The following is a 27,101-nucleotide window of genomic DNA, read 5'->3' on the forward strand; positions in this document are numbered from 1 at the left end:
AGTTTGGAACCTACCACAGTCTACCACAGTTTGGAACCTACCACAGTCTACCACAGTTTGGAACCTACCATAGTCTACCACAGTTTGGAACCTACCACAGTCTACCACAGTTTGGAACCATTGCTCTAGACGATTCAATCCTGGTGGAAATTTTATGGACGATAAACTCTTAACATCACCTCGCGTAAAATTGAGTTGGCAAAGAGAAAACGAGATGTAAGAAGAATTTCGTATGGGAATTCTGGCAAATTCCCCTGAAAAATTTCCCCTGAAAAATGCACCCAGAGGAGACTTCCTCTCCCGTGGAAAATTATCGCGTGGAAAACCCCACCAGTAAAAATTCCCCCTTCCCCACCCGAAAAATGTAAGCATACTTCCCAATATTTTGGATATATATTTGGAAATATTTATTTGACTTTAACAACAATTTACATACAAAATCAATAAGATTCACCCAAAACCCAACGGTTGATATAGGGTGAATCAGGTAGAATAACACATGCATATAACATATTTTAATTTCACTATAATAAGAAAAAAAGAAAAAAAAGAGGGAAAAGAAAATAAATAAAAAAATAATAATAATAATACTGCAGGGGCAGGAACTACACACCATATCCATGCTGTGGGGTCACACTCACCAACCAACAAAGATATACAACTTAATTTAAATCAAATCTCCTCCAAGATAAACAAAAGTAAAATTCATACTTGCATAGTAATTTTCTTTCAATTTTCCTTTGAAAACACTAAAATTTTCTATCTTCTTCATATCATTATCCAAATTATTCCACAAATTTATACACTTTATAATAAAAGAAAACGTGGACCTGGCAGACACTATAGGTGGAGTGTAATGATCATTCTTACTCCTAGTATTTTGTTTATGTATATTCCATCGGCTATAAAACCAACCGTTAAAACACTCCTCCAGCTGGTTCACATTATGCCTATACATAAACATTAATATACAAAAATTATGAGGACCGCCGCCGGCAATGTCCTAAGATCCCTATAAACTTCTCGAACTGATTTTCTTTCTGATTTTCCTGATAATACTCTAATAGACTTGTTTTGAATACTTCGCTTATGATTAATAATTGAAGAAAATGTACCCAAGCATACAGAAGAACAATACAAAATATAGGGATGGATTAACGAAAAATAGAGAAGCCTAAGTATGCTAGTTGGAAACATATATTTAAGTTTACGAATCATCATCAAGTTACGAGATAAAATCTGGAATAAAGTTTCAATATGAGATTGGAAACTGAGAGTCTCATCTATAATAATGCCAAGATACTTTACTACCTTTTGACGAGCAATCTTCATAAATCAAGCATCTTCATATGATATTTGCTGTATCAATGGATAATAATTCGATGTTCTCGAAGATACGAGAAAAGTGATCTTAGTGGGGTTAACCTTTAGCTGATTCACTCTCAGCCATCTTGAAACTTCATTTAGCGATTCTCTTACACTCCCTAGGAGCAAACTTTCTATGACTTTGCGATCACCATTAAAGAAGTATTATCAGCAAACACAGGCAATGTAGCCGCACTATCCTTTTTGACGATCTCACTCATTCTTGTCTCCAGTTTACTTACAGACTGTTGAAAGTCCTTCACAAAAATCAAAAATAATTAGGGTCCAAGCGCCGAACCCTGTGCAACTCCATACTCAATACTATTTTCATCAGAATCCATATTACCAATTTGAACATATTGTTTTCTATCAAGACAAAAAAGAACGTAAAAACGAAAGAGCTGGGCCCCTAATCCCATAAGTTTCACACTTCATTAACAGAATATCATGACTGACCGTATCAAAAGCCTTTACAATATCTAAAAATACAGTTGCAACTTTATATCCATTATCTAACGCCGTATTAATAATACTTGTTAAATATATATTCGCTTGCTCAGTAGTGCGGTCTTGCCGGAATCCAAATTGTGTAGGATTAAATATTCTCTGGTCTTCTAGGTAATGATAAATTCTTACAGAAAAGCACTTTTCTAGTATCCTAGACATAATGGGTAAAATCGAAATTGGTCTATAATTTGCAGCATCACCAGTATTCCCTCCTTTATGTATTGGTATAACTTTCGCTGATTTGAAACAACTCGAAAACACTCCCTCTTTTAAACACTGATTAATTAATGAAACAAAAGTTGGAGCGATTACTTCCAAAAATGTCTTTATTGCTCTAACTGAAACTATATCAGAGCCAGAAGCCGAACCTTTCATACCATAAACAGTTTTTCGAACCTCAGATTCCTGAACTGGGAGTAGATTTAAAGAGATTTCCAGCTCCTTAGGAAAAAGTCTGATGGCCTGGTTTGCTTATAATCGACTATTTCACTCTCCATCCAACTGTCAAAAATGGTTAGCAAATTCTGCTTAAATTTCTTCTGGATTTGTAAGACTGGTTCCATCATTACGGAATATTTCGTGAGGGATTCCACCAGGTGATTGTTCTAAAGCGCTTCTTATCACATTCTATATTTTTGAAGGACTTCCAGATGCTTTTTCAAATTCTATCTTATAATAATCTTGTCTAGCCCTTCGCAGGAGTCTGTTTAGGGTATTACGATAACTCTTATAAATTCATTCATTTATATCGCAGGAACGACGTACCTTTTTCTCATACAAATTATTCTTCTTATTTATCGATCTCAACAAACTCGGAGTAATCCAATGCTTCTTTGAAGTTGTTCTTCTATTTTTCTTAATATTTTAGAGTATTTTTCCAGGGATTGCGGAATTATTTGGTAAAAGACTCTAAACTTAGAGTTAATATCTGCAAAGACTGAAAACTTCATATTTCAATCCTTATTGGCTAGCTCGTTTTTACATTTCAGAAGTGCATCTTTATTGAGTACCATCCTCAGCTTGAGACTGATCATCTTTGCGGACTTTTCCTTATCAACACTTACTGAGTCTTTTCTCCTCAAATATATTTGTATCACTCATTAATCACCTGCTACTCCTTAATCAATGGGAACTTGAAATCGAACAGCTATTTTTCCTCGTAAGCTACACTAATTGCCGCTATGTTGGTTACGGAATGAATGACTATTCGGTGCATAATCAAGTTCAGGAATCAAATCGTCCGGTGAATATTTGCACATGTCTCATTGGGGCGATTGAAAAGAAAAATAGGCAGAAAAGTTTTCGAGATCCAAGCGTCTATTTTTAATTTACGTAGTTTCGCCCTTTTAATCAACAAATTATTTCTTGTTTTGCGAACTTCAGCTGTGACATTATCACTGAGGTAAACATCAGGGGACGACGATACTGGTTTACCTTTGGGTTTTTTTTCAAATTTTCGTTCACAGCCAAACTACGTTATATTTAATCACTGGTAAGAAGAATGATTAAAAAATTCTTAAAATTCAAAAAAAAATATAATAAACAGCTAAATTTTGACGATTTTTCAGATATAATCTCTTTACCTATTTCTAACTGAATGGCGTAAGTATCTGATTTTATTTGTGTTACTATTTATTTATATTGCTTAGTATTTTTCAAAATATCAATTTTCGATTTTTTATCAGATACTTAAACACGAATAACTTTCTGTTGCTTATTCACTTAGGTTACCTTGAATGGTGGGATAGAAGCCATTTCATGTCCTTCCGTAAGAATGCTTTTGACGACATTCTTCGCATTTTGTTCCGATTCACAAGAGAAATTCCATAATAATATTCTTTTCCAGTTTATCAAACTCCAGCCTGGCCAATCTCGTACTCAAGTTATATGTCTCTTTACTACGAGCTATGCAATCATCAGCTCAGTGGCGGATCCAGGCCCCAGGGGAGGGGCCCTAGCGTAGTCTAAAGTAGTGTAATTTACTTAAATTAACCCAAGTTTGCGTTAATTAAACTTGCTCCTCACGCAAGTTTATCGGATCAACCTATTTTGCCCCCCCCTTAAAATTTTTTCGGATCAACCTATTTTGCCCCCCCCCTAAAAAAAATCCTGGATCCGCCCCTGCATCAGCTATTACTTTTACTTGATTCTTTAGAGATTCTTTGACTTGCTCAAGCTGCCTCACTTGCTCATAATTTTCAGTCAGCTGCCTTGCAAATCCTCCATGTGATATCTCCAAATTTGTCACTTTATCTTCAATTTATTTAATCCTATTTTCTAAAGAATCTAGTTTTTTTCAATTTTCTGTTAACAGTATTTAGACTTTCCACAAATGCTGAAATCGCGAATTTATTTGTAGAATCAGTGCTACTAACAGTAACGTTAAGATCATATTCACCTTCTCCCCTCCGAGTGCTTTTTGTATCATCTCCAGCATTACGAGGTTGCTTTCTTTTACGTCCCATGGTTATTTTCCAGACAACAAAAATTAAATATCTGCGTACCTCACTAAGGACCAATTATTTATCCACGTGGGTCCGTTACGTACAGTTTGCTAAGCCACCGTCAATTTGAGCACGGCTAACACCCCTCTTCATTCAAAATTGCTCCGAATAATTCAAATTTCAATTAGAAAAAATCCAAACTTCCATTCAGAAAATCGTAAATACGCCCCCCAAAAAAACACCCCAAGCAAAGTTTCAATCTAACAAACGCATAAGCGCAATCAATATATTAAAAGGTAGAATTCTGCACATATGAAATCCCAAGTTCGAATAAATTCCAATAACTTTCTCAATATAATTTAAATTCAGTCAACTTATAATCCTTAGTTTCCGTTATATATTTAATCTGCTTTAGATGTTCACCTGTTAACAACTGAATGACTACTAGTACTGATACTAGACGTATACGTAACTATAACATACGTAACAAATACTATACGTAAACAATGGGAAATTTTTTAACTTAAAGGCCTTTCCCCAGGGACTGTGGAGGCCATGATATCTCTAAACCAAAGGCATAGTTATTCGGCCTTTCAACTATGCTGAACAAAATGGCTGTCTCAAAATTGTGATCGGACGATTTTGATAAAAAAAAAAAGGGCGTGGGAGGGTTCTAGTTGCATAGGGAGTGTTAAGGGTGAGTTTCAATTAAACCAAAAAACTATATGGATGTAGGTTTTCAAAAGGGCATATAAGCAATATATGCCGTAGGTATCGCCGCTCTTTAGTAGCGAGATTAAAAAGAGTAAAAAGAGATTGGAGGGCAAGCAGCCCTCCTCCCAAGCTCATTTATTTTCCAAACACATCCAACCAAAAATTTAAGAAAGACATTTTGGTCAAACAAATAAACTTTGAAATGGGGATAAATCCATTTATTTAGACAATGAAGTTTATTTGTTCGTCATCGAACGGCAGTGTGGTCTAAGAAAACAACACCTAATTAAAGGTGTTACGTCGAAAAAGACATTTTGGTCTGTATAGCAGAACGGTCTGGTAGCTGTGTCTCTGGTGATATCGGGTATGTCAATCCTTCACAATTATGTAATTGGCCCATTATGTTTCAAAACTAAATTTTGCTTAAAAATAAATCAAAAGGCACTATGTGTATAATTGCCTATAAGACACCTCAGCAATATATTGAGAACGATTGTGGTAGCTAAATTGAAGCCTTTGGGGCAATGAAACTAATGTCCTCTCAAAACCAGAACACAATTTGCACTTTACTGAAAACAAAATAGATTAAATGTTTTCACTTTTTAGACCTCAAAAGGAGGTCTTCTTAGACCTAAATAAAAAGTTGTTCAAACTTTAAAGTATAAATATCAGTATATGTGTATTAAACTGACGATCCGCAATCATTTTTTTTTTTTTTTTTTTTTTTTAATTAAAGTGTAAATTACCTTCTGATCTTGAAAAAGGATGGGGGATCTCAGCCCTAGTCATTTTAATTCTTGCCCCTCTTGAATTTAACTCGGTTAATAGTCGTAAATTCCGTTAGTTTTGGGTTTCATTTATTAACGGTGATTTGTTGTATTTTTACGCTTGGAAGAATATTTTACTTTATTTCTGCTTATTTTTTGTTTAATGGAGCTCTTTAGTTTTCCTTGAGCTTCCACAAAACTTGTTTTGTCGAAACAGTATTTTTAATTAATCACCTTAAAAGTCAATGTTTTTATGTATACATTCTAGTCAGTGATTTATCAAGACAATGGCAATTTCTAATAGGAAGGATCGCTCTTTACATACAGTTTATTACCAAGAGCTGTTTAATAGGTTGTAACCTGAAAAATAAGAAAAAAAGAACTTAATAGAATAAAGCAAAATTTAAAACTTCATATTGCAGCCATTTTCCGATTGTTAAGCGTTTAGGTGGGTCGTTTGTACATTTCTTTTGGGGTATGAAGGGGTTGGCATTTTACACCTACTTTTCTGATTTTTTTTTCCGTTTTGAGCTTAAACCCATGGTTCATGGTAATTTATGCTCATTTTGGGTTTCGCTTCTTTGTTCATAGCAGTTAATGTCTGTTTTGAGTTTTTTATGTTTTAAAAGTTAATTTATGCTCGTTTTAAGTATTATATTTACTCCTTGAGTATGGTGACAAACTGTCTGTTTTGTTAAACCTCAAAAATAGCCTGTTATAAGTTATATCTTTTTAATTTTATCTTAAAAATAGTGTGTTGTATTTAAAATTAAATCTTGTTGAATAACATCTTAGAAGCAGTTGTTTTTTTTACCTTAAATTAAGAATTATTTTATCTATCCCTTAAATATATACCAAAATAATAAAATTATAAGACATAATAATAAACCTTTTTCATTTATCTTGCTGGTCCAAGTCGTTGTAATATGTTGGCCATCTGTTTGGATCAGGGTACTTTTAGCTGGGGTAAGGTGACATCTTGTTTTACCTCTTTCCAAAAGGACCCTATTTCACTCTTTTTAATAACCGTATATCAGTTCTCCCTTACTTTTCTGCAAAGCTATCCTCCTGTTCTGTTTCAAAATACGTTTTATCATCCTGACGAACATTTTTAGACCTTGTATCTAGACTCACTTTAGCCTCATAATCTTTTTCCGACCTTAAAACCCCCCTAATTCATCAAGCATCTCTAATTTTGCATTATTTTGGGCCTGCTGTCTTACGTAATATCTCCTTATTCCTCCTTCTTATTTGGATTATTATGGAGACGCTTTCACATAATTTAAAAACCGGAATAAAATTTCTGGGCTCTGTGGTGGGCTGCTGTAGAAAACATTGAACTCTGGGTCCTGTATAGTCAAGCGGGGTCCGGTTTATTCCCCCTTCCACCAAGAAAATTTCCCCCAAGAAAATTAAATGCGGAAAATCTCCTAAAAAAATCCCCCTACGGCAAATTCCCTTCCACCTCACCAGTTGAAAATTCCCCAAGAGAATTCTCAAAAGGACAAACAAAGAGAGAACCCTCAATTAAGAACAAACAAATGGGATTACGGACAGTAGAAAGAAAAGATAAAAATCAAAACGACGTGGATATTTCGCCTTAATGGGAACGAGGCGGCTTCAACGCTGTCGAAACAAAGATAGAAAATAAAATAATCTAAAACAAATAAAAACCACTGCTAAAGAATAAAAACAGTCAATATAAATATCTACAATCGTCCTAACTAATCTACAGAGGTTTGAGAAACTAATAGTTGCTTCGACGAAAACACCAAAGCAACTAAAGGAGTTACTTCTCCCTCGGAAAATTCCCCCTGACAATTCCTCCGGGAAAATTCTCATCATATGTAAAATTGAGCATCCAAAGCGAAATTAAAACAAATAAAAAATGAAGAAAAGAAGTTATCCATATTAATATCTGGAATTTATCCTGTTATGTCTATATCCTCAGCAACTTCTGTAATGGAAATCCGTATATTAGCAGTAGAAATTTTATTCACTGCCTTAGTGTTTTCATTTGTTGTGTTGCCGAGGTTCTGGGGCATCCAGGGTGGGTAACGCCACTAACTTCTTGACCTTAAATGAGTGAAGAAATTCAAAAAGAGCAAAAATAGAGGCTATCCCAAAGAGTATGGATAACTTATAAGAGTGGGAACTGGCGCAATTGTGGACAAAAGAAACTATCTCGGCCATCTAGTGTTTGGCAACACTTTGCATTCTTTTTCAGTATAATAACACACTTTTATTCTTTTACACAGTGTAATAATATAAGTATTTGATCTCAGTTCCTGACAAAAAAAAATGATTGCAGAGCTATAAAAAATACCAAGTGTCACCATATGCTAGATGGCGTTGATAGATTTTCTGTCGACACTAGCGTAAGTTCCCATACTTATAAGTCACCCATACTCTTTGGACTAACCTTTATAACTGTCACGGACAAATTGAATATTCAGAAAATCCTAAAAATATCAACACGTGTTGAGAACCAGTTTATCCATATAACAAAAAGACTTGACAGTCGAAATTGCACCTAGACCCTCCCCATGGGGGAGTGCCACGCCCTCCAGCCCCTTAAAAGCTAGATTTTAGCCTTCATTTTGATGTAAGCACAATCCTTTGGGGCTTAAGAGGTAATAGCCCACTCTTATTTGTGGTATTTCTTGTTTGTTTTAATTTTTGACTTGCATATACATTTGGAATTAAATTCGTTTTTATCTTTCATGTATTAATTTGCAGTAGTTTTTATTCGTTTTAGGCTTGTTTTGGATGATCAGCTTCTTTAACTTGAATAAAAGAGAAAAAGCAAAAAGTGGGAAAAGCAGTAAGATTCAAAAAAACACATCCAAATTGACCAAGTCGCTGAAACTATAGTGGCAAAACACAGAAATACTGACTGATATTAAAACTGAATCTGGTACCAAACCCTTTGATCAGTTGACCAAATTGGTACCAATTCCTTTTGGTCAGTTGATGATATACTCTTTTGACCCTCTTTTGACGCCCTCTTCACCTTAATACTCTGACCCTTACAAGGTGTTGCAACTGAAATAGTAGTTGGAGTAGTTTAGTAGTAGTAGTAGTAAATGTACCAGTGGTAGTAGTAGTAATATCAGCAGTAGCGTGCATATATTACTTTTTTGTCAATTGATCCTCCCCTTTAAGTTTTTTCTGAAAGATCCAACTTAATACCCAAATCCCTTGAGATACGCCCTTTTGACAACCTGCATGTGAATTGTGTGTTCCGATTTAGTTCGAATTCTCCCTCAATATTCTGTCAAATTTTCCCCTTCATATACGTAGCCTTCATTGTGCTACCATCATAGTAGTAGTCGTCGTGGCAGGAGAAGTAGTAGCAGTAACAATGTATTATTATTATTAGTAGTAGTAACAGCAGTAGCAGCAGTATTAAAAGCAGTAGCAGCAGGGACATTATGCCTTTTGGTCAGCTGAAAATCCCACTCTTGTTACTCCAGACGTTTCCTCTTGATACAGCAAGCTATCTCAAGAATATTGATTGTAAGCCAGTATCAGCAATCTGTATGCACATAGTATGTTTTGATCTATTTCAAACTTCCCCTCAAAGTCTCCTCAGATGTTTATTTCAATATCCTCGGCGTTAGTAGTGCTTGCTACAGAAGAAGTAGTTTAGTGATAGGAGTGGTAGTAGTAGTAGTAGTAGCTTTGGTAGCATTGGAAGTAGTGGTGGATGTAAATGTGGTAGCGTGCAAATTATGCCTTTTTGTTCAAATTAATTGAAAAAACTTTTTAACGGAATAAGTTTTTTAAATAAAAGTAAAGAACTCCATTAAACAAAAATGAACAAAAATAGAATTAAATAATCTACCAAGAATACAACTACCACAAATCAGTATCAATACCAGGGAATAACTTACAACCTTAGCCCTGAGGGCTGTGAGGGTTTTGACATCCTCAAAGACCTAATTTCCAAAACTTTCAACTACGTTCAACAAAATGGCTATCTCAAAATTTTGATTGGATGAGTTTGGGGAAAACGTGGGCGTGAAAACGTGGGCGTTCCAAATTAATATACTCAGTCATTTTTGAGTTACGCCCTTTTGACAACCCATATCCACATAACATGTTTTGATTTAGTTCAACATTCCCCTCACCAGTCCCTGAAAAACTCACCTTAATGCCCTTCGTATTTTGGGGAAGTAGAAGTCAAACCTGCATACCTTTTCTCAATAACATATACTATATGTAAACAATGAACAAATTGCCTAACTTACAGTCCTTGCCCTGAGGCCTCGGGTTGACATCCCCAAACACATAATTACTGAAACTTTCAACAATACTGAAAAAATAGATGTCTCAAAAGTATGTTTGGATGTTTGTTTTGGGAGATGATGGGCGTGCGAGGGAGCTAATTGCTCTCGTATCTCTTTAACTCATAAAAGGACACTATAACTTGAAATTTTAAATCAAATGAGCACCTGTGAAGTTTATACGACCAACCGCCATTTCTATAAAAATAATGTATGCCCCCAGGATATAACTTATAACCCTTACCCCGAGGGCTGTAGGAGGATATCATCCTCAAACACATAGTCTCCGGACCTTTGTACTACGTTGAACAAAGTTGCTATCTCTAAATTTTGATTGAGTGTATTTGGGGAAATGATAGGCGTAGAGGGGGCGGTTGCTCTCAAATCACTTTTGACACTTAATAAGAGCACTATAATTTCCAATCTAAAATCAAATGAACCCCGTTTGAAGTTTATACAACCACCTACGCCATAAAAACCTTATAAGCCCCCAGAGAATAACTTACAACCCTTGCCCCAGGGCTCGGGGGATGTCAATCCTGGAGGCATTGTTGTATGTTCTTTAGACTATTTTGAACAAAATGGCTATCTCACAATTTCAATCAGATGTGTTTGGTGAAAAGAGGAATAGTCGGGAAATGGGGGGGGGGGGTCTAGTTGTCCTTTATAATTTTCTACTCTTAGAAGATAACTGGAACGCTTCATAAGGGAACTATAACTTCCAAGTTAAAATTAAATGAGCCCAGTCTGAACTTTATATGACCAGTCATTCCATAAAAACCTTATCAAACAGTTCGTGGTAACGAACTGTAAGTAAGGAGCGACCCGGCTCAATGGTAACCGAAACTCTTGAAAACGGTATTTTGATACAAATAGATACATCAAAAGAATCAGATTTTAATGCTGATTTCAAATATATAAGTTTCATTAAGTTTAATTGTACCCATCAAAAGTTAGGCGCCTGAGAAAATTTGGCTGATTTTCAAAAAAAGGAGGAAAGACCCCCTAAAAGTTATAGAACCTTAATGAAAATAACACCATCATATTCAGCGTATCAGAGAACCCTACTGTAGAGGTTTCAAGCTCCCATCTACAAAAATGTGGAATTTTGCATTGTTTGCCAGAAGAAAGATCACGGGTGCGTGTTTATTTGTTTGTTTGTTTGTTTGTTTTGTTTGTTTGTTTTTTTTCCAGGGGTGATTGTATCGACCCAGTTGTCCTAGAATATCGTGGGAGGGCTCATTGGAATGAAAATTAAAAGTTCTAGTGCCCTTTTTAAGTGACCAAAAAAAAATGGAGGGCAACTAGGCCCCCTCCCACGCTCATTTTTTTCCCAAAGTCACCTGATCAAAATTTTGAGATAGCCATTTTGTTCAGCATGTTCGCAAATAAAATAGTTATGTTTTTTAGGATGACTTAATCCCCCGAAATTCCCGGGGGGAGGGCTGAAAGTTATGAGCTTTACCCAATATTAACATATAGTATTGGCTATTTGGAAGTATACAGACGTTTTCAGGGAAGATTTTTCCTGGTAGCGGGGGGGGGGGTCGGGGGTTATGTGGGAGGATCTTTCCATGAAGGAAGTTTTCATGGGGGAAGGGACATTGCTATGAAGGGGATGCCGGACTTCCCAGCATTATTAAAAAAAAGATCAGAAATTTAATATAAAAAAACAAGTATTTCAACTGCAATAGCAGCAACGTCGAAACTTCAAACGAACAGAAAATATTACATATATGATTGGGTTCACCCCGTAGTCAATACCCCGCTCTTTAAGCCAAAGATTTCTTAGTACTTTCATAAGAGCTATTTATTCTAATTAACGGCCTTTGTGATTAAGCAGTCATTTTTAAAGAATTGGAACAAAATTCGAACTTTCGCTTAAAGAGCAAGGTATTGACTAGGGGGCGAACCCCTAATAAACAAATTAAAAATATATGAATATAGAAGTTCGTTACGTAAGTTAATTCGTAAGTTACGTATATTTATTAATAATAAAAACGTTCGTAAATATAATTAAACAAGTTTCGAGAAAGCCATTTAACTAAATAAAAGTAAATTAATATGAAAATTTTGTTTTAATTATTCATGTACGGTAAGCCAAGATCAAAACCTGCATTTATTCGAAAACGTTCAAAAATTAAATAAAAAAAACAAGTTTTTTAAACTGAAAGTAAGGAGCGACAATAAAGCTTAAAACGAACAGAAATTATTCCGTATATGAAAGGGGCTTTCCCCTCCTCAACGCCTCGCTCTTTACGCTAAAGTTTGACTATGTCTCACAAATTTATTTTTTAAAACAATAAAAAACTTTAGCGTAAAGAGCGAGGCGTTGAGGTGGGGACAGTCCCTTTCATATACGGAATAATTTCTGTTCGTTTTAAGTTTTAATGTCGCTCCTTGCTTTCAGTTTAAAAAACTTGTTTTTTTTTATTTAATATGCCCCAGGACACAACTTACAACCCTTGCTCCAGGGCTCTGAGGGTTGTGTCAACACTTAAGGCATTTTTATATGTTCTGTAGACAAATTTGAACAAAATGGCTATCTTACAATTTCAATCAGATGCGTTTGGTGAAGTGAGGGGTAGTTGGGGGGGGGGGGGGCTAGTTACCTCCATCACTTTTGCTCTTAAAAAGAAACTGGAACTTCCAATTTTCAACCAAATGAGCCTCCTCTAAAGTTTATATAGCCATCCGTTCCATAAAAACCTTAAATGTCCCCGGGGCATAACTTAAAACCCCGGCCTCCAGGTTCTGGGGCATGTTTCAGCCCCAAAAGCCTTGTTGTATGATCTTTGGACTATTTTGAATGGCTATCTCTAAATATTTATTTAATGAATTTCAGGAAAATACGACATGTGCGGGGCGGGGGGGGGCGGGATTGCGTAGCTGCCCTCTGATCACTTTGACTTATAAAAAGAGCACTAGAACTTCTGATTATAAATCCAATAAGCCCCCTCCGAAGCCCGTACGACAACCCTTTCTGTAAATACCTTATATGCCCCCAGGGTATAACTTGAAAGCCTTGCCCAGGTCGGTGAGGGGAGGGGGGTTGTCACCCTCAAAGACATAACTTCCGAAATTTTCAACTACGCTGAACAAAATGACTGTCTCAAAATTTTGGCTTGATCCGTTTGGGGAAATAATGGGCGTGGGAGGGGGTTGGTTGCCCTCAAATCACTTTCAACTATTAGAAATGGCACTAGCCCCTTCAATTTCCAATTGAATGAGCTCTTTTCGAAGTTTCTACGACAACTCCTTCTATACTAAGTGTCCTGGTCTAAAAAAAAATAATAATAATAATAATACGTTGTGCCAACCTCGTTGTTTACTTAGGCAGTGCTATTGCGCTGCCTATGATGTTGTCGAACCATTTCCAGTTTCCCATGTTCCCTCTAGAAATCGCAGGCAAGTATACCCTTAGTACCCAGGAAACGTTGGTCGAGAATTAGGATATAATATCTAATGTCAGGGCCAAGCTGATTCTAGGGTACCGCCTAGCTTGGAAAACAAGATGTTTCGGTTGAAATTTATTCTTCCTGTTACTTAATGTGTGATCACAGAGTCTATCAGTTTCTTAGTTGATTTGAAACAATTTTTAATTGCTTGAAATTCACCAGTCACAGTACTCAGGGAATCAAAGTAAATTTTAACGAAGGGTAATAAGAGTTAAATGTTTTTTGGTCTGCTTTAATGTCGTTTTGGCCTAAGTTCCAATGTCACTAACAAACAGAGATAGATACTGAGAATAGGGGAATATCCCACTTGATCAAATTAAAACCACCTTATAATTGACTTTCCACCCCTTTTTGTTAGATATTAGAGGCCAAAATAGGAGACAGCCATAGCTTTATTAATATTGTTTATAACTCAAAATATGTTATTCAGGATACACACAAAGTGAGTTTATCAGTAAATATGTTTTATAGGAAGGCCCTAGAGAACTGAAATTGGTCGCATGATCTGGAAATTCCTAAATTTCCTTTCTGAAGATCAACCCTTTCCTCTCTCTGACTTGAGATTTGATATTGTCCTTCAAGGCGTCAAGGCTGGTAAATCTGCTATGGCACATGTTTTAAAAAATTTGGAACTCTTTCGCAATTTGTTATCTGTTATTTATGTAATGTTTGGTTTGGAAACCAACTTTAATGACTTTTCGGTCTATTTGGAGCTTGTTGTGTTAAACTGAATTTTAGGGTGCTGTTTAATTTGCTTAACTAACTGTTTTGTTCTGAAACAGATACTTAAAATGTAACAAAGATTTTATCTTTGGCTTAAAAGCCAAAGAATTTGACTTAGGCCTTCTCTCAGTGTCAACATCAGCTGATTCTCAGTCTAGGCTGTAACTATAAATTGCGTGTCATCTGCAAGCATTGCTAAAAATTTTCAATCTGACCACAAGGCAGTGCAACATCTATACCTTCAACAGTATTACGCATATCATTAATATATAAAAGACAAAATAACAGACCGAGGAAAAATCCATGTTTCACTTCCCTTACCCCTGAAATTTTGCCATTAATGGCCACACACTGCATTCCAGCAGTTAGCAAAGGTTGAATAGCTTCCAAAGCCTCGCCGGGAACATCAGAATTGACCAACTTAGGAAGCAGAATTATTTGGTTAACACAATCAAATGCTTTCACGATTTCCAAGAACAGAGAAGCAACTTTCATATTAATATATAACCTCTCTGAAAGCACTGATTAATCAAATACATAAAATCTGACTGAGTCCTCTCTCTCTCTCTCTCTCTCTCTCTCTCTCTCTCTCTCTCTCTCTCTCTCTCTCTCTCTCTCTCTCTCTTTCGTAAATAAACTGCATTTATAAACGGAACTACTAGCAGCTCATTCACTGTAAACTTCACTTGGAATATACGCTTTTTTTCAAATAATCAGTCAAATGCATAAATTCATCTACTTGACTTAAGTGCCATCCGTCCTAAAAGTTTGTTTTGGGCCACTTCTACCCTCTGTCTCTTGATTTCATTCTTGTACGAACTATCTCCTGCCACGCAAAGACAATGCGGCATGTTCAACGATGAAAAAAATGTCCTTGCATCCTTTTAGACGGCGTCCTCTAGAGCGAGAATTATATAAACAGCCTTCTAGGGCAGTTTTCAGGAATTGAGTGCTTTCTATCCGCTAGGTGGATCCTGGTCATCTATTTTGCTGCAGTTTGATTCTGCCAAGGATGGTAGTTATGATCTAAAGCTTTTGAGACGCTTGGTGTTAGATATTTTATCATAGTAAGTGACCCCAGCAGTAAGTCGCAATGGTTTTGTTGCCAAGGCAGCAAGATGACCCTAATCATTTGTTTTAATAATTCAAGTTTCACATGTATAAGCGGTAACAGTAACGACGAGTGAGTTGAAGTCTTACATTAAGTAAAATTGATAAGTTCTATTTTCTATAGATAGATATCAAAGTTTTAAAACCAGAGTTCCGCAAAGGTCAGGCGTCTCTCGACGTCTTTCGAATCGTTATTATCAGAGCTAAGTAAGCTACCAAGATAAATAAAGGTGTTGATGGTCATCCCAAAAAGGTGGGCGGCCGTGTAAGTGATGTTGGGTTGGGCTTGGAGATAACAAAGGAACTAAGCAATTAGGCCTATATCATCGGTTTAAGCTAGTTTTTCTGTCACTACTCCTTCTGCGAGGGCAGAAGAGGAGCTATCTTTGAGTGAAAAAACCGCTGTTAAAAAAAGATTAAAGGGCTCGAAAGCAGGCAGCCTGTTAGAACACCTGTCAAAGTTTTGAATCTATCGGTGAACCCTTCCTCAATCATAACTCAGCTTCTAAGCTTCGTATACTTGTCTGTAATTGAAGGGACCATGTTGGGTGGGATGCAAAAATGAACAATAATATGGCATAAACCATGGTTGGAAAACCCTCTGCCTTTAGTTCATATTTGTTCCCTCATCTTTCATTTTGTCATTTTCTTTCCTCTCTGAGTTTCATTTGTCCTGAAAATTATCCCCTTTAACAGGTAAAAATCCAAGTAGAAAAAAGGGACAGGAATCCTATTAAAGTAGAAGGGTAAAGTGCTCTGTAGATAAAATTAATTCCAAAGAAATAGAGGAAACAATTTGGCGAATAGCAAATTAATAAGTGAGAAGTAGTTGGTTCGTCCATTTTTCTTAAATTTCTTTACAATTTTTCTTAAGTTTCCTGTTTTCAGTGGTTTCCAGCTTTTCACTTTGTCTGTAAAATGGCTAATGAGAGCGGGACTTTACCAAAGGACGCTTCCTAAGCCTTCTGTAGCCAAGTCTACATTCGGCCTTTCCTAAGAAACTGGGACGGAAAATTTGGCAATGTGGACGGCTATCTGTGTTCCAGTTTTCTAGATAATGTCGAATGCAGATGCACTCTTTTCTGTATGAAGCTCACAGCCGTTCAAATCAAATGCCATCTAGCTATCTTATGCATACATCATCATCATCAATATCATCTGTGGTTAATTCTATAAATATGAAGTGAATCTAATAAAATTTTAGAAATGTCGATGGAAAATCGTGCAAATTCCTCACTTTTTAAGAGAGCAGAACAGTTGAGGAGGTGGGAAGAATCTGAAACATTTAAGGCTAGTCCCTTACCCAGAACTGAACCTAAAAAAATTAAATTTTCTGATGGATGTGTCTTTTTATCTGCTTGTGCTGCAAATGATGTTATGGAAATTGATAGACTTTTAGCTAATGGTGCAGATATAGATACTGCAAACATAGATGGTTTGACTGCCTTACACCAGGTAACCAACTTAGTGTTGCTAGAGTTAGCTAGGGAAATAGGCCTAGGCTAATGTATGCTATGCTTTTGGAAATTAGGCTGTGCAAAACAATTTTAGGCTATTTAAATTTTCTGATCAACTCACTAATGAGACAGATATGGAAGAGACATAGCCTCAGAATCAGAATATCATCCTGAATTCAATTATAACATTCATTTGTGTCAGAAATTAGCTTTAACACCCGCCCCCTGAATGAGCAAATATAGGTGGTAAAATTCTACTTTAGCTACTTTTAAAGGCTATACATTTGGTCAATATATACAAAATCAGGTAAAATTCTACTTTAGCTACTTTTGGCTATCTTGGAAAGGAGTTTGGTTAGGAAAATGAAACTTTCAGGGATAGATCTACAGGCTAAAGTATGTCCCAGGAAGGTATTTTGAAGTACCTACCTTAACTCCTTCTCCCTCTAGAGGGTCCTGACCTTTGATGACCTTTAAAAATTGGTGTGTTATAAAAGTGAAACCTTTTAAAATAGATCTTCTGCTTAAAATGAAGTCCAACAAAATTGTTTTCAGCCTCACAACTTTGCTCAATCCTGATTTATAGAGTTTTAAAGATATGTAAATACATTTCCTAAATTTTGAAAATTAACATTGATATGGCTTAAAATTCTGCTCAATTAACAGGAATTGCATTTTCAGAACTAAAGCCATAGAAAAAGAAACTGATATCTAAAAATTAAGGTTAAATGTTGTTTTGTCAAAATTCAATAGGTATACCTGTCATGTAGGCAAATTTCAGGACCCTCTAGAGGGAGAAGGACATGAGATAAGTATTTCAAAATACCTTCCCAGGACATATTTTAGCCTGTAGACCCATCCCTGAAAGTTTCATTTTCCTAACCTCACCCCTTTCCAAGATAGGTAAAAGTAACTAAAGTAGAATTTTACCCAAAATCATCTTATTGAGTTTGGAATAAATTGAATACTACATTCTATTCCTTTTATTATGCTTATTAAGAATATAATACGCTTTTATTGCAGTATTTTTTTTCAGCCCCCCCCCCCTATTTAGTTCAATTCAGGGGTAGGTGAGGTTAGGTATAGCCTATAATGGGGGGGTTTGGGTTAGGTTAGGTATAGCCTATATATATATATATATATATATATATATATATATATATATATATATATATATATATATATATATATATATATATATATAATCTAAGGCAAGTGCTGTTAAGTAGAATAATTTTGTTTAAATAGGGCAATCCTAAGTAGCCCAATCCCAGCCATCAGTCAATTCCAAAATTAGGTGAACTGTAAATGTTGAAAATTACATTTTAATCAAAATATTTGAAAAGTTAAAGGACAGTACCCAATCTTGGACATGGGATAGTAATGTTAGGAACAAAGTACCTAAATCATGAAAAGGTTCTCATATGTATATTCAATCTAAGGCACGTGTTGTGAAGCAGAATCATTGTGATTAAATAGGCTAGGATGTAAGGGTAACTTTTGTTTAAGTGTTAGGAAAAAGAGTTTGCCTAAACTGTAGTGAGAAATTTGATTGCTAGATTATAGTGATAGAATGTAGATCCATTCCCAAAAGACTGAGATTCCCTTATATATATACATATTTTCTAGCTGTTTTATTTTTTTTTTTTTTGGGGGGGGAGAATCTATTTTAGTGTTTGGACTCCTCAGGAGAAAACACAGTCAATATATACAAGGTTCCATAACTTATGTAGGGACAATGTGAACATACTATTTGGTTCCTTTTGTATGCTCTTTCTAAATATATTGATCAATTTACTTGGAAATGCTCCCCCCCCCTCCTGATGGTCATATACTCATACATTACAATGCAGTCATACATTTAAACTCCTATACTAAATTGGTTATCTTCTCAGTCTGCAATTTATCTCCATGTCTGATTGAGTGTTATTTACAAAAATATTATTTGAAACCATTATAAAACGTATATACTAATAGAAGAAAACATTATAATCAGATTAATAGAAACATCTTGGATATTTTAAAGTAAGAATTACATTGTTTCCTTTTAGTTTTTAGATATTCCTTGGGCTGTATATGTGACCATCAATGGGTGTAGGAGGTGCATGCATTTGTGAGTGATTTGATCACTGTATTTGGAGTGTATTTAGCTTCATTCAAAAACAGACTCCACCTATTTCTATCATCCTATTGGATTTTGTTTGCAACTGAAACCAATTATAGTTCATCAGATAACCTTGTGTCAGATAATAGTGTTCAACCTTTTTGACTTGCATAATATCACAAAATAAACACATAACAAATTTTTGCTGAAAAGAGTTGGAGTTTGTACATTGAAAATGTCTGGAGATAGAGTTGGTTATAACTTACAAAATCTAGTTAAATGAAGCTTTAAAATTGGGCTGTGGATTTGGAGCTGGAGTTTTAGTAAATTTTTGCTGATTGGAGTTGGTATATTGAAAATCTCTGGTCAGAGTTGGTTATAACTTTAACAACTCCACATCCTTGCATTTCAAAGAAGAAGTAGAGACAGAGAAAGGAAAAGTAGAGAAGCTGGAAGAACTAAGGGGTGGTAGAAAATGTGCTAAAATGATAAATCACTTGTTTGAATTGGCCAGTTGGAAACTTAGAAACCCATATAGCTTACATTTTAAAATGGTAATAGTGGGTGCTAAATCTGAAACAGATAGAAATATGGGTGAAAAATTAGCAAAATTAAAGGAAAAATCTGTAGCACTTTACAACTTAAGCAGTTGTAAGGTTTAAACCTTGGAAGGTTTAGTTGTTTTGGGAATGAAAAACTAATTCATGTTTGAATTTTTATGGTAGGAAAGTGTTTTCAAGCATATCTAATTGGTTTGGCTGTTCAGGATTTCGACTCTTGTTGATAGAAGAGCATCACCAAGTGTTGAGAACTATGTTGTGACCAAGATGGGCAAAGGATTGCACAAAGCCTCCATTCATACTGGAGGTCCCAGGGACTTCTTGCTGTCTGGTTCTAGGCCGGCTTAAGCACTTCGGTGTAGACATGAGAATATATGTGATCCCTGTCCTGTACTGGTATCTGGGATCATTGCTTTTCCTGGGGTCAAAATAATTTCAATGATTTAAAGAAAACAAAAATTGGAACTTGGAATGTTTCAACGTTAAAAAAAGACTATCATATCAACATCTTGACTGACAAATTTAGATGATTCAGACTGGACTTATTAGGAGTTTCAGAAACTCATATCCCAGGGGTAGGAAGCATGCAATTAGGTGATATAGAATTTGTTTACTTAGGCAGGAAAGAGGGGGTACATAGACAGGGAGTAGGGCTTATGATGAATAGGGAAACTGCTGAGTCTTGTTTAGGCCAGTGGGAAGGTATTAATAATAGAACGCTAATTGATTATTTTATGACTAAAAAGTTCAGGGTATCAGTTATAGTAGTATATGCCCATGTAGAACCAACTGACAGAGATACTAGTGACTCAGATGAGTTTTACTTACAGGAGCAATTAGACAGGGTCCCAGGTAGAAATATGATGTTTTTACTAGGAGATTTTAATGCCCTGGTTGGTTGATTTTAAAAGTAAAGGTCACCATCTAGTAGTATCTAGGGTTAATCTAAAGCTGAAATATCGGAAGGGCAACTACCTCCCTGGAAGTTATGATGTTGGTAGACTCCAGGATGAGAATTTTATAGAAACTTTCCTGAAACAGTTGAATGCTAAACTTGAGAGTTTAAAATTTGACAATGTGGGAGATGGTTGGAATAATTAAAAAAAAACAATTTGTGAAGTGGCTGAAGGTGTCTTAGGGAAGAAAGTTAGGAATGCAGCTAGGAATATTAGTGAAAAAACTTTATGCTTAATAGAGAGGAGATGGGGCTTGTACAAGAATTATCTGAGTGATAGATTGTATGAAATACAAAAGGAATGTAAAGAAAGCAGAGAAAGCATTAAAATATGAACTAAGGAGGTATGAAGTGGAGGCCATGGATAAAATTGCCGAGAATCTGGAAGATGCATCTAGACGGCATAATAGTAAAATATTGTACTGACATGTTAATAAATTGAGAGGGAGTAGTCAATCCCAACTTGTCCCAGTTAAAGAAGGAACGGGGCCACACTTAGTGATAAGGAAAGAGTTAAAGAGAGATGGGCAGAACATTTTGAGAATTTGGTAAACCAAGATAGAGTTGCAGGAAAAGATATAGAGGAAAATGAAAAAGTTTGTGATGCCTTGGATGTGAGGGAAGATTTGTTTTGTGAAGAAGAATTAGCAACAGTACTAAAAGGATTAAAAAATAATAAGGCTCTAGGTGCTGATAGTGTGGTAAACGAGTTTCTTAAATATGGTGGCTCTGAGGTTAGACATAAGCTACTAAAGATTATGAATATGATTTTTGAAAAAGGGGAAGTACCTAGCGATTTTAGGAAAACCTTAATTAAACCACTGTATAAGAAAGGTGATAAGAGTGAGTCTGATAATTATCGAGGGATTAGTCTGGTCTCTGCATGTAGCAAATTAGTTAGTAATATGATAATTTTTAGACTGTGATATGCTGTAGACAAAGTTTTAAGAGAAGAACAGGGCGGTTTTAGAAAAAGGTTGAGAATGTGTTCACCAAATTTTCTCTCTTAGGGTAAGAATTGGGAAATGCCTGAGTTATCAAACCCCTTTAGTCCTCAGTTTTATAGATTATGAGAAAGCTTTCAATTCTGTTGATAGAAGAGCTTTAGCAAAGTTCTTATCCTTGTATGGTATACCAGACAAATACATTAAAGTGATTAGTGATATGGAAATGAAGTTAGCAGCTGGTTTTGTATTGAATCAGGAGTTAATCAGGGTTGTGTTTTATCCCCCTTTATATGGATTATTTTGATGGACTTTGTCTTAAGGAGCACAGAAAAGGAGATGGGAGACCACAGAATCAAATGGGGAGGAAAAACTCCCATGGACTTAGATTATGCTGATGATTTAAGCATCCTAAATGAAAGTTTGAGCAAAATGAATGAACTTCTAGAGGTTTTGTGAGTTCAGGGTGCTTGAAAAGGTTTGAAAATTAATGTTACGAAGACTAAGTCACTGAGGCTAGGAATAAGTGAAGATGAAAAGGTGATGTTGGGTAATGAAAAGATTGATCAAGTGGGCAGCTTCACTTACCTTGATTGTATAATAATACTATCAAGGTAAGTAAGTAAGTAAAAACAGTGGGAGCAGTGAAGATGTTAAAAGTAGAATAGCCAATGCTCAGGGTGTTTTTCCACAGTTAAACAAGTTTGGAAGAATAGGAACATAAATCTGCAAACCTAGATTAGAGTGTTAGAAGCTACAGTGATGACAGTGATCAAATATGGCTCTGAAGCATGGGCGTTCCGAAAAGCGGATGAAGGTTTGCTAGATGTTTTCCAGAGAAATTGCCTACAAATTGTTCTGAGTACCCAGCTGACTGACCGTATTTCAAACAGTAGGCTGTGCGAATATTGGGGTTCTATCCCGCTTTCTAGAGCTATAATGAAAGAAAGGTTGAGATGGCTAGGGCACGTTGTGCGGATGAAGGATGACAGATTACCAAAGATTGTCCTTTTTGGCCAACCGTCTAGGGCTAAACTGAAAGCAGGTCTTCCTCGTCTGGGGTGGGAGGACGTCATAAAGAAAGATTTAAAGGAAATGGGAACTTCCTGTGAGGGTGTAAAGAGGGAGGCTTTAACTAGATTGGGGTGGAGGAGGGGCGTGTGTAGCTGTGTTGGCCTCCTGCGGCTTGGTGCTGTGGTGAGTTGTTAGTAGTAATGGTCATAGTAATTGGTTTGGCTTATTATTGTCAGAGCTCAATGTGGCAATACTGACAAAAATGTAATACCTTAAAATTACGATAGGATAATTCTGTGTCTATCAGTTTCTATGAACTTAATAAGTTGAAACAAACAAAGGAAAATTTTTAGAAAATTGTTGTTTCCAAGAGTGAATAAACCTAAGATGGGTCCAAGGGAAGAAGATATTTTTATTCTGTTCTAATGTCATTTGTTAAAAAAAAATTTAGCAAATCCTCCTCTGTGGGGCATTTGTGATTGTGCTATTGGATTTTTTGTTGTTGTTGTTTTTTTGGTTAAAATGTGTCTATCTGGGATGAAATTTAAAAATGAAATAGAATGTACATCAACACAACTTAACCCCATAGAGGTTAGATTAGGAAGAGACACTAGAAATAGTAACTTTAGGTGGGAACATGGTATAGCTTTTGACAGTTGATGGAATTTTGAATTTTATGAATAAGTCAAATTTATCATTTTGCATAGTTCTGCGACTACTCAATTAGAACTGCTTCAACTTTTCATGATTTTAATGTATTGGTTTTAAGAATTCAATTTGCAACCACCCAACTAGTGTGAATGTGTCTCACCTGATATTTCTACTGAGGTCTGCCCTCCTTTATTTACCAAGTTTCTCTTGGATGCCTCATTTGGGTGGTTGTTGGTGGTTGTTGTCACTCTGTCATATGAACTATATTATCACTCAAGTAATTTAAATTGTATTTGAATAGCTAAGCGAGTATTCTTGCCTGAATTTGATTATCTCCTGTTTTCTTCAATTTCTTTGAGTATTTTGTTGTTAACAGGAAAGATTAGATATTTATTTTTTCCAGATCCTGATTGTAACCATATGCTAACTTTGTATTGCTTTGCTTGCTCAAAAATAATTAAATTGACAGCCTTAAACATTTTCTTGTATTTTTCTCTGGGATGGGGAGATGGAGCTTTTAAAATGTGGAAGTAAGTTAATTTCTGGGTCAGTTCTTGCCTGACTCTAGTTAGTATTTTGAGTATTGTCCTTTTCGGCCAATCATGTAGGGTCAAACGAAAAGCAGGTCGTCCCCAAATGGGTGGGAGTATGTCTTAAGGAAAGATTTAAGGGTTTTGGGAACTTCCTGGGAGGGTGTAAAAAGGGAGGCTTTGGATAGATTGGGATGAAGGAGGAGCGTGCGTTACTGTGTTGGCCTCAGACAGCTTGGTGCTGCAGTGAGTTATTAGTAGTGTATATTGTTTTGTACTGGTTTTTTTTTGTGAAAATAAAAAAAATTACTTTTTTAGGCCTGTATTGATGATAATTTGGACATGGTTGAATATCTAGTCAGGAAAGGTAGTGATATAAACAAAGGAGACAATGAAGGATGGACTCCATTACATGCTACAGCGTCATGTGGTTTCTTAAGTATAGCAAGGTTAGAAATAGATCTTATTTTATGTAAATTACCCCCCAAAAAGTGTAGAAAATAAGTAAAGAGGTAATGAGTAGAGTAGATAATATATAATATAAGAGAGAAAAAAAGTTCCCCAAAACAAGGTGGGCTTAAGATCGACTTACCCATGTTGAACTACTGTTCACATGGAACCCTTCCCCACATCAGACTTCAAGGATCTCTGTTGAGTATTTTTACTAAAGAAAAAATTCATAGTAAATAATTTATATTTATTGACCTATGATATTTAGCTTTTAGGCTGGAGATAAGAGCTATAACTTTGATTTTTGGACCCTGGCATGTTTTCAGGGTAATTGGAGATTAATGGTTTGGGCTTTTCTCCTTAATGCAGTGTTTTCATTTTTCTTTTTCAAATATTGCAGCTATCACGTAATATTATAGATTCCTGTATAATTGGTATTTGAAATAATGTTTTGTTGGTGAATAATATATGGCTAATGATGTTGGGAAGTTGAAGAATTATTTTCAGACAGGAGTGTTTACTGGGGGGAGGGTATGGGAGGCAATTGTCCTCTAGGCTTGAAAAATACCGTTGATTTTGCAGGGGGGGGGGCTATTGAAAACACATAGCAAATCTCTCCAACAACAATATAAAAAATAAATTCTGCCACTTCTCCCTCATTTTCGTGAGTTGGCACCCCTGTTCGGATGTAGGTGAACAGTCGCCTCTCGGACGCAGTTGCTTTCCGGTCCACTTCTTACTGGGTAAAACTAATTTTTTCAGAGAAGGACGGTCACACATACGCATTTGTTATATTTGTTTCCCAGGGGTGGTTGTATCGAACCAATAGTTGTTGATTGTTGAAAGAGGACTCATTTTAACGTGAATTTAAAGATATAGTCCCTTTTTTATGCAGTGAAAGAGATCAGGCCACAGAAAAATGCTGATTTCTAGTATTTTATCCTGAAAAAACTAATTTTGGCCCAAACAGGGCATAAACTATTAGAAAAAATTAGAAAAACTAAAAACTATTAAATGATCCTGACAGTTTTTAGCTACTTAGAAAGAGAAATGCTAAAACAAGGGCTCCATGTTGTCTTGACAGAGAGAAGCATGGGGGCCCATATGGGGGGGGGGGCAGAGAGCTGATTTCCTCCAGCCCCCCAGGCGGAATGATGCTGCCTTATGTTTTATATATTTGTTTTAAGATGTCTATTATTCAGCATTGGAAGTGCCGATTAGACCAGCTAAGTTGTTATTAAGCCAAAATACAGAATTATGATGAATCAGCTCATAAAGAATCAACCACCACTGTAAACTGTTCATCCAGTGAAACTAAAGTTTACAGAGCGCAGTTTTGCACTAGTTATTAGGGTGGAGATGCACTAGCTTAAATGGGAAAGAGAGTACTCTAGACCTTAAAAAACATCCGCATTTCTGACCACAATATGCGATTCCACGTATTCACGATATCTTATTCACATTTCCCAACATTGTGGGGGCGGTGCTTCAGGCGAATTGGATGAATGTTCATAGAAATATGGATTTAACAAGGCTGCCACAAAGTCCCTAAAATCAAGTGAAGGTCCCTATTGGTTCCATAAATTGATAAAGGTCCCTAAAGTCCCTTTTCTTGCTTTGATTTAAAGCTCCATATCCTGAAGGCTACCAATATCTGTGAGTATAATGTTTTTAGTATTTTTGTTTCAATTGGGATTCTTGGAAACTGTTTTTGCTTGTCCAAGAAAGACAAAACTTGTTGTTACATAGGCTACAGTGCTACTGTCTGGACAGAGCAGACAGACTAGTAATGGAGAGAAGTGGTCCTCTTTGCCTATGGAATCAGTAGGCTAGCAGGCGGTAGGGTTTGGTTTACTTTGTTAATTACTTAGAAAACTCTTTTCTAATTGTCACTTTGTTACACACAGAGAAAAAAAATATAAAAGAATGGCTTCAAGTACAAAATACAAAGAAGGTGGTGCTAAGACCATTTATTGGACATGCCAGAGCTGAAGACTTGAAGTCAGAATGATTGTGGAGAGTGGTTTATTTATCTCTAAAGTACTAGTGTTAATTTGTGATGGTGCCAGCTAGACAAGAAGACTACAGGAAGATTCAAGAGAAAACTGGCATTCCTAAGTCTTGCTTTTTGTAACACTTATCCACCAGATGGTTAACAATAGGACCTGCCACTTTGGGACTAAGGGAACAGATGCCAGCTCTGTTTGAGTACTTTGTTGTCTATATTCCAAAGAAAAACCCTAGTCTTATGAAATCAAATGGGTACAAAGAGATCATCCAACTGATCAAACAACCAACCATGAAAGCTGAGTGTCAGTTTGTGGTTGATAGTTTGAACATTTTCACACGTTTCACCAAAAAGTTTCAACAAAAAGAGCCCCTAGTGTATGAACTTCATACAGAGCTGAATCTCCTGGTCTTGACATTGGCTGGACAAGTTTTAAAACCCAAAGCGCCCAAAGAACTTAGGGATGAACTAACACTTCTAACCATTTGAAGATGAAAAGAAATTTGTGCCACTGCTACAGACAGTTGTGAGTGACGAGATTGTCGACTGTCTCGAGTCAGTAGACGAGCTTCCAAAACACTTGTTTATGTAGTGTGTTCCATAATATTATTCTGCGTCTGCGAGATGTCTTTAAGCAAATAATCGGCACAGAATTTTGGTAGTTCTTGAAAGCGGAAATTTTTCTGCATCCTGATGAAGTGTCAAAGCCAGTTTCTGCTCAGAGTTTGTTATATGCTGCCAGGGAGTTACCCATCGTGACGGAAAGGACATGCTAGTTGACAAGTGGAACAACATGTTCGAGAGAGGGAAATATCCAAACTTGTTGTCTGAAGTTGTAAAAATGCTTTGATCATTTCACATGGGTCTGCCAGCATTGAGCGGGGTTTCTCCTTTCCGAGCAAGTTCTCATCAAAGAAAGAGCTTCAATGAATGAACAAACTTTGAATGCAAAACTGTTTGTGATAGATGGGTTGGGCAGCTTTGGAGGGCGTGCACAAAATTTTGCTATCACTGAAGACTTGATAAATGTGACCAAATCCAGTAGAAAGAA

The 27,101-nt window shown here is 36.1% G+C and overlaps 2 protein-coding genes across 2 annotated transcripts in view; both read left to right on the forward strand.

The window, feature by feature from the left end:
- The window catches only part of LOC148939138 (uncharacterized), a 303,986-nt gene that overhangs the window by 19,133 nt on the left and 257,752 nt on the right, over positions 1-27,101 (forward strand). The window lies entirely within an intron of this gene.
- The window catches only part of LOC148939139 (uncharacterized), a 258,930-nt gene continuing 248,383 nt past the window's right edge, over positions 16,555-27,101 (forward strand). Inside the window, exons 1-2 of the mRNA XM_089107216.1 lie at positions 16,555-16,832; positions 23,911-24,041. Coding sequence (XP_088963342.1) covers positions 16,584-16,832; positions 23,911-24,041 — 380 coding nt within the window. The 5' untranslated portion in view covers positions 16,555-16,583. The remainder of the gene's footprint in view (positions 16,833-23,910; positions 24,042-27,101) is intronic.

Source organism: Artemia sp. Qi Xiang Cuo, chromosome 21 (genome assembly GCF_049724085.1).
Source record: "Artemia sp. Qi Xiang Cuo chromosome 21, ASM4972408v1, whole genome shotgun sequence".
NCBI lineage: Eukaryota > Metazoa > Arthropoda > Branchiopoda > Anostraca > Artemiidae > Artemia > Artemia sp. Qi Xiang Cuo.